Raw genomic sequence first — 8,958 nt, 5'->3', positions numbered from 1 at the left:
AAAATTTGGGTTAGATAGGTCTTTCCTTCTGCCAGCTGTTTAGTTATGAGGAGTGTCCCATAGTCCATTGCTTAGAGGTTGCTGTACTTAATAAGTTAGCCAAGTTCTGTACATAATTACAGAGTAGAGTATGCAGCTGTATAATACACCAAAGTCAAACACCATGAAGGCAAAGAACTACTATATATGAAACTTTTTTTTGAGAGAGATTTTATAGTTTATTTTACCAACAGTCAATTCAATATTCTCATATCAGGAGACTGACATCCATCTTTCTTAGGCACTGATCCAGGCGGAATTGCCTTGCAGAAAAACCTGGCTCTTTTGCCAACCTCATACATTTATTAAAAAAACAAAAAAACAAACAAAAAAACCCCCAGACAAACAAAAAAAACCCCAAACCCCCACAAACCTGTAGGTCAAAGTAATAATTCTATAAAAATAATTATTTGCTAGTCTCGTGCTTACCTTCAAATACATGAAGTATTTGAGTAACTTCATGTTCTCTTTCTGGATTAGGTTCACTGCAGTATTAGATCAGGCAGAAGCTTCAAAACCTTAATTAGTCAAGTGTGACTCAACCAATTGGATATTTCAGCTTAACAAAGAAGTCTGTCTAAATGCAACTCTAAGAATTAAAGTTTGTACCACAGCGGATCAAGCTAACTAACACTGAGTATCTTTTCCATGGTGGGAAAAAAAATAATTAAACTATCAAGAGTTTTAGCACAGGATATTGTAAGACCATGCTTTGTAAACATTTCTACAAATCATTCGGAGACTGTTGGCTTTGGAATGAATTTTCAAATACTTGGCATTATGTAGGGCAGTAATTAACAGCTAATGCTATGAAAACAAGCAACTTTAACATGAAGTTACAACAGCAAGAGCAGTGAAAGCTCCTGCATTAACTAATTAAAACTGGATATTAATTTGTATTTTATTATAAAGTTTATAGCATTACAGAGTCCAGCATGGCACAGTAAGTAACCCTGTTACAGTATTTGTTTTTGCTTGGTACAAAAAGCTGAACAGCAGCATAACTCTTATACTGAATCTGGGATTGAAATGAATTTGTTTCTCCTGTGTAGGGATGAGTCTGTGATTTAAACTAAAAAGGCTGCATTTTTAAATCTTAGGTATGTGCAAAATTCCTTTCAGTACAGTAGAGAATATGGTAGAGATGTGTGCAGTCTTTAAAGTTATGTCTCAATTCAGATATTGCCAATATATTGCAAACAATCACATGGAGGGTGAATTCTGAACATTTACTCATGACTTTCAGTATTATTTCTAAGAGTCCCCCTCACAGCTGGTGTTCTCTCCCCACTTGGCTTTATGTCCTTTTATGCAGTGCATCAAGTACTGACATTCATAATTTTTGTAAAAAAAAAACAACAAAAAAACACTGGTCCATGACAGTTAGAACAAGCTTCCTTCGGGAATTCCAGTAAACTCTTCATCCTAAGACAGCTGTAACTGTTACAATGGATTTATGAAAGCAAATGCAGTCTAAGAGATGAAGGTCTATGAAGATTAGTATCTCCATTTTCAACAGCTTTACAAACACAAAATGGATTCCCATCTTATTACTTGGATTTTGGTGCTTTAGCCTTGATGTGATTTTCTGCTCACATGTTGTAGGCAACATAAATAGGATCCAACTGGTCAGCTAAGAATCCATCTCTCAAGTGCATTCGTTGTTTCTCTCCACGGGAATTGATGGGAATAACACCAGGGTCCACAATGACTACAACACCTACTATGAGATAATGCTCTTCCAGAACCACATTTGTTACCAGCGCAACCAGGTCCAATGCTTCTTGTTCTGAGCCTTCCAACTCCACAACCACCACCAGCAAGTTGGTCCATGTAAACACAGCACTGTTGGGATGATACAAATACTAGTGGTGAGAAAAAACCCAATACAGTGAAAGGAAGTCAGTTATCAAAGAGAGACTCACTGGAAATACTTTTTGTAAAGACCTGACCAATTCAATAAATGAAAACAAGTGATGCAACAGTTATGTGAAAAGATTAATAAATCAAGAGTTATTAAAGCTATAACTACTTGGAATGTTCTCTGCTACCTGTTTTTCAATTGTCCATGTACAATTAGGCTGTTTACTCTTCTGTGTATGTGATCATATATTAAAAAGCCCTTTGCACTTAACTACTAAAATGGGAACCATTAATATTTCACATCCAGCATATGCATACTTGCTATTAACATAATTGTGTCTATCTTCAGAGATTATTAAAAGAAAGACAAATCTTCCCAAAGCTTACAAGTAAACACTGCCACTTTGAAGCTAAAGAGGACCAATAGCCAAATGGCATACATAATCCAGCAGGACCAAATGAGAATACTCAATGTTAGAAGATACAATTCAAGAAATCTTTGAGATGTGTTTACCACATCCAACTGTGTACATTCTGACACAGCTAGTGAAGTCAACAACACAACCTGAAGTGCTCTGCTGCCCAGTTCACATCCTGCCCACCCTTTCTTTTAGACTAAGATGACCAAACTCATAAAGTTATGGGCTTCTCTTTTTTGAGCAGTGGCAACAGGGGAAAGGGGTGCAGTTACTCTCAGTCCAATAGTTTCTAAGCAAAGGTTTGGTGGGTTCACTCTATAGCAAGCTCTCAGTCTAGCATGCTGTTCCACAGCACCTGACTTCTGTTTTTGAAGAAATAAAAGGACAAAGAAAACTCTTGCTGAGGCTCTTACCATTCTGCAATGCTCTTATGTGCTCTTATTACAGAGGTCTCTATATCAATGGGATGATACCTCATTCCTCTGAGCTCCAGTGTTTCATCCAAAGAGCCTACCACATACAGGGCATCGTGCCTCTCTGCAATACAGCACAGACATTTAAAACATCATCAGATGTACAAAATAAACATTTGTATGTGCTTCTTCCTGATGTTCTACGATGTTCTTGGTGAATAAAGGAAGATGAGCATGGTATCTAAATCTGTCAAAAGGGCACTATGAATTTCTCTATTTGGATGCTTGCCCAGTATTGTTATAATCCGTAAGCATGTACAGAGCAACAATTCCTGTTGCATTTAGCACTTCTCTCTGATGGAAGTCAGGGCAAACTTGCAGGACAGCTTACTCTTCCCTAGCTCAGCTATCCCAAGAAGTTTCAAACACATGCTTCTGTAAATACATTTGTTTTCTCTCACCTCCACTAGCATCAGTAAGTTCTGTTCTGCGCAGAAAGCCAAGATACCCAGTCCGAGCCCATATGGTCTGAGTGTCTCCAAAACTCAGGCGAGCAGTAAAGTGATCAGCATGCAGTGCTTCTTCTCCATACACTGTGTAGTAACCAGTAGCATTGTGTGGACTACTTACCCATATCTAGGGGATTAAAAAAAGCACAAAACAAAACAATGAAACCACTCCCATGTCTAAATGAATCAATGGAGCCACTCCTTACCAACATAGTTATTTTTCCAAACCCAGGCAGCATAATTTATTGATTTAAACAAATTCCATTCCATTGACAATCTTTTGGTCCTCAGTTATTACAATTTATTAACTTCTGCCTCACAGAAAATGACCAGGATATAGGAGGGAGTTTTAAATACATGTCGTTGGGGATGGTAAAGAAGAAAAATGACCAGGGCTCTTTGCTTACTGGAAAGGAATCTGCAATCTTCTGTTAGTTGTGTATCTTAGTATACACAAATCCAGATGTACATAAACCAAAAATTAAAACAAACAGCAAATCACCTCATTACTACTTGTCCACTGAGGGAATTACGTAAGATATTCACTGTGTCTTCTAGCTGATAATCAGACACACACTAGTCAATGGATAGCATTTAGTACTGGCATGTAGCAGTTTGGCAGAGGAGGAAAGCAGGCAGACATACGTACAAATATGTGAACAATTCCAGCTCTCTGTGGAGTTCATTCACTTGCCACAATAAGGCAACTGTGGCCATTCCACTATGAGACAGGCATTTATCTAACATGATTTATCTCTGTATTACATCACTGCTGATAAAGTACAATAGCATCATAGCTTTACCTCTCCTAAATGTGAATCTCCCAGAGGTCCCTTGGTTTCTGTGTGTGCTATGATGACCTTTACCCCTGGAAGAATCTTGAATAAGAAACAAATGTTTAAAACATAAATTAAGAGAACTTGAATTCATCAAAACAGAAGTTTGTAATGCAGAGCTCCAAAAGTCAGTGCTTCCCATTCAACTCTTCTCTGTACCACAGACATCAACTATCTCTTCCTACCAAGTTACTTAATAGTTTAAACTGTTTTGCAAATAGTTTAAAGCTATTTTGCAATTTCAAAGCTGAAGTTTAACACCTGGAAAATGTGTTCTGAATGAAAGCCTCTGATTTTTTTCAGTTGTACCAATAGGTCTTGTTGCTTCACTTTATGCATCTGGCTTCATTTTAACTAGCTCTTAATGTAATGCTCTCTCTAGTGTCTCTCCTACATATATTGTGATTAGTGAAGCTTGTTGCACAGATTTGTACTGAGACCCAGCTGAAGCAGCTCACCACCCTGGGAAGAGTCAAGAGAAGGAAGGATTGCTCTCAGTCTCTCACCTTTCCAGATTCCATAAGCGGCAGACTGTGTGGAGAACCTCTCTCTACCAGACGCACCCTGAGAAAATAAGAAAATGTATTTGTTCCAGGATTTATGAACTTAAACAGATGTGTTCCTGTGTATCCAGTGTTACGCAATTCTTAGCTGCAATAACCAAACAGTTATGAATGCCAGCCAGTTACGGTCAATTATTCACAATGCAGTAAGACATTTAGGAGTTTCTAGGTGTCCACAGACTCCCACATCAGCATTTCCATAGACCACGTTTAAGAATCAAAAGCAGCTCTCTGGGCAGATAAGCAAGTTTTTCCAACAAAGCTCTAAGGTTGCAGTTCACCAGAATTTTAAATTCACCTTCTTTGTTGGACCCTCATGGACCTCTGCTTGACAGTTGTCAGAACTTTATTAGGAATTACAAGCAGCTTAAATGGAATTAAATGATGCTATGCCACACATTAGTAGTGTAACTTATAAAGGTACCACATTTGCAGAAGGAACAAGAACTGAGTGCAGGAGGAGAGGCATACCAGAGAAAAGGCTCCTATACATTATGTCATTACATTACCCTTATACCCATAGGCTAGAACTAACACAAGTGGCAGCTTTGAGGCTACAGCCAAACTTATTTTGAACATGAATATATGCCATGCAAGTCATACTGATATATTAAATATAGAGAAAATGACTGTAGTTTACATTGATCTCTTCAGATGCCAGACCAGGATCACACAAATGATGGGGAGTAGTTTGTCTTCTAACAGCTAGGATTTGTTTGCAAAAATTAGAGACAAGTAGTCACAAAGGTTGAAAGTTAGCATAAGACCCTAACTTAACATTATTAAAACAAAAAAAAAGGAGGGGGGCAAATGCACCAAATCTTGATACTGTCTTTCTTAAAATAAGTACAGCAAAAAAGATATGCATGCACCCCACATACCCTACTAAACTTATTTGAACTTGGTGCTGCCAGCACTTGTAACGAAGTTAACTGTAAAATAAGTTAACATGAAAACTGTGAGTACAGAATTAAGTTTGCTAGAATGATGTATATTTGGCAACTTTCCAAATGACATATGTGCAGAAATGTGCTTGTGTGTTTTATTATCCTGTAGTACAGGCCTGGCATCAACTTATTTGAACTGGGAAGGTTGAGGGAATTGAGCTGGTTTGGTCTGAAAGATTAAAAACAAAAATAATTCTAACTGCACTTCTACCACTGCCTAAAGGATTATTATAGAGAAGATGGAGCCAGTTGAAGAGCGCTCAAGCCAGTCCCACTTTGAGCAGGGCTTGCATGCAGGATATCTTAACTGTTTCTGTGATTCTGTGACTAACCAGGCAGCTGGCAAACTCACCTTTTGCTAATGTTATGGTTAGGTTAAAAACAGCTAATGAGTCAAGATTATACAGGACTGATAGACAGCAAGTTAAGATGAGGATCTAGAAATGAACAGCAGAACAAGTGAATGAGCAGGAGATGCTGGACCATTTCCAGCACACAGCCATCATTCTCTGCAGTGGGGTTCCTCCTATATGGTGATAAAGGATTAGCTGCTGCCAAGAACATTTTAACAAACTGAAGCAATGCAATGAGGCTGAACTTTCTCCTCTACAGTCATGAAATAGTTAGTGCTTTATCATAACTGGTACCTGTCATGTCGAAGTGCTCTCATATCTACATAGACTGTTGTTGGATCTGGTCCTGCTGTTCCCTAAGAAGGAAGAAACATTCAAAATAAGGCAGAAAATCCTTATTTTCTTCTCATAGCCACATACATTCACAAATTCCCTTTTTCATTGACACTCAAAGTACTGCCCTAATCTACCAGAAATATAGGAAAATAGCCCCCCCTTTCTACAGTGACTGCCATAAAGCTTGATGTTTTATAGAATCAGTAATGAATGCACAAATCAAGTATATATATTTATACAGGAAAGACTTAAATTTTTAAAATTTGTAAATTTTCTTTTGTATTTTTATTTTCTAGATATTTATTTTATTTAAGTTTTAGTTTGTTTAGCACTTCCTCTAGAAACTACACAGGAAGTGCAAAGCATGCAAGTATAAACTTTTGCAGGCCTAATTCCTTTTTCAAAGCTCAACTGTTCTACTTTTTAACAGCTTTGTCAACTTTGAAGTTAAAAACAACCCAACAAAATTTTATTGAAACATTACTCTAACCAATTCATACCTTTTCAAGGTTCCTGCCAGTAACAGCCTAGGCAGAGGTAAAGCTCTGTTGCAGTCAGGGAATGAACCTTCTTACCAACTCTGGTGAGAGGTTTTCTATTCCCCAACATGGGAACAGGGGACTTTTTTTTTTTTTTTTTAATCCAGTAGAATTTAATCTCCATTTGAGATTAGAAACAACTGTGGAAAGCATAGTCAAACTAAAAGAATTAGGCCAAGTTCTAGTGACTATTTTCCCCCACAGAACAGTTTCTTATTTCAGAAATACTTAAAATGAGGCCACTTTGACATCAGCCCAAGATTGCAGTGCTGGAGAACAGCAATAATTCCTTTATAATGACATTCCTTAGTACTTTTGTAGCACTGCTGAGGCTGAGCACCACACCAGATTAACAGTATGATCTGTATCTTTAGGAATATACCACTCAGCAATTTTAATAATTTCTATAACTCTCTTTCTGGCTTGTTCGAGAAAGAGGTTTTGTACTTCATCTACAGCTGTTCTTAGTTGAGTGGAATTCAATTTCTTTAGAACAAAAGTCTTGCTTGATCCACTTCAAATGAAAACTCTCTTAACTGCCATACATTTGTTACAGTAATAACTGCTGAGCTGTATTGACTTGAGGTCATTACAAGCACACATGCATCACTATACCTGTTCAGCCAGCTTGCCCAGCCTGTTTGGCTGACAGTGGGACCACAAACAGAAGTAACAGAGGCCATCAAAGTATGTGAAACAGAGAGAAAGTGGAAAAAAAGAAAATACAAACAAAGAAGCACTGGAAACATAGGATACACACAGTAAGACAGAAAACAGAACTGATACTGTTTTAGAGTGAAAAGAAAATTTCTGTATCAGATTACTTAAGAGCTTGGCACTTTTAAATGGTTCACTGGGAAACATGCAAGTTCCAGTCAATAAACACGAAGAGGCTTAAGGCAGATCATAAACAATGCCTGCTGTCTTATTATAAATCCCTCCATCTGTAAGTATCTAAAGGCTGCTTGCAGCTTCAGAAATACTTCCTCGCTAAACCAGTCCACTAAGGCTGGAAGACAAGAAGTATTTATTTGCATGGTAATTTGTATCAAATACCCCTTCAGTCTGGCTATTCATCTATCTGAATCTAAATTAAATGATTTTAAAGTCAACTACAGATATTACTTTGGAAGAATAGGGAAAAGGCATTTTTTAAAAAAAAACCCACAATCCACAATAAAAGGGCTCGAGAATGGAGAACAGAGATGAAAAAGGTATAAAATGAAGGGGAATCTTAACTGCCCAGCAGCCCTACACCTGCAGTTTTATTGGAGTACTTTTCACATTGTCATGTAATATTCTGCAGAAAAGCTTTTTTCCCTTCTTTGAGCAGTCTAAACAGAAAATATCCCAAAATAGCTTTTAAAATTCCTGTTTAGAGAAGCCAATTCAGAAAGCTGTACTTCCACACCTATCATCTGAAATGTTTTATTCAATGAAATTAAAAATCTTAATTTTCTGTTATCTTGATTTCATCTATCTCTTCCAGCAATTCAAATGTCTTTCTTGTAGTGAAGGGCCCAAACTGAACACTGTGTGTGAGGTGCAGTATCATCAGTGCTGAGTGCAGGGGAACAATCACTTCCCTGGTCCTGCTGGCCACACTATTTCTGATACGGGCCAGGATGCCACTGGCTTTCTTGGCCATTTGGTGACACTGCTGGCTCATGTTCATCTGGCTGTCAAATTAGCAACCCACTAAGACAAGTTAGATTTAATCTGGTTAAACCACACATACAATATTACTGTCCAGTGAACAGTACACTATCAAAGTTGGATCTAGACCACAGCATACCATTATCCGCAGTGTGTGAAATAGGGCTGTGTACTTTACGGGCAAGTCTCCTCCTCAAAAGCTTTAAGTTTTATACTGTTAATTGAAAAAAGTTCACCTTTCACATGATGCAAGACAAATGTGTTTGCATGTTGAGAATAGTCAGTTGAGATCTTCAAAAGTAAAAAAACCCTGCCAACCTTGTCAATTTTCCTGGGTACTACTTGAGGAACTCTGTCTTCCATTTATTTCCACACATCCTTAAACTATCTTCAAACAGACAAAATCTGAATCACACAAAAGCTGAAATAGCACTGCTTGAAGTACTAAATATGTTTATGAACAGGAAGCTGTGTATTTAATACTG

At 37.7% G+C, this 8,958-nt stretch overlaps 1 protein-coding gene across 5 annotated transcripts in view; it reads right to left on the bottom strand.

Moving 5' to 3' along the window:
- Positions 1-400: 400 nt before the first annotated feature.
- DIP2A (disco interacting protein 2 homolog A) overlaps positions 401-8,958 on the bottom strand; it is a 99,736-nt gene continuing 91,178 nt past the window's right edge. For 3 of the 5 annotated variants that reach the window (XM_054172550.1, XM_054172580.1, XM_054172557.1), the window contains 7 exons: positions 7,433-7,462; positions 6,237-6,298; positions 4,586-4,643; positions 4,047-4,121; positions 3,196-3,370; positions 2,735-2,858; positions 401-1,884 (listed from right to left, as the gene is read on the bottom strand). In XM_054172550.1, the coding sequence (XP_054028525.1) occupies positions 1,632-1,884; positions 2,735-2,858; positions 3,196-3,370; positions 4,047-4,121; positions 4,586-4,643; positions 6,237-6,298; positions 7,433-7,462 (777 nt within the window). In that variant the 3' untranslated portion in view covers positions 401-1,631. The remainder of the gene's footprint in view (positions 1,885-2,734; positions 2,859-3,195; positions 3,371-4,046; positions 4,122-4,585; positions 4,644-6,236; positions 6,299-7,432; positions 7,463-8,958) is intronic. The other 2 variants (XM_054172566.1, XM_054172573.1) reach the window with 1 other exon arrangement.

The sequence above is a fragment of the Dryobates pubescens genome, chromosome 2 (assembly GCF_014839835.1).
Source record: "Dryobates pubescens isolate bDryPub1 chromosome 2, bDryPub1.pri, whole genome shotgun sequence".
NCBI classification, from domain to species: Eukaryota; Metazoa; Chordata; class Aves; order Piciformes; family Picidae; genus Dryobates; species Dryobates pubescens.
Note: the sequence above shows the minus strand (reverse complement) of the source record. Positions and strands in the feature narration are given on the sequence as shown.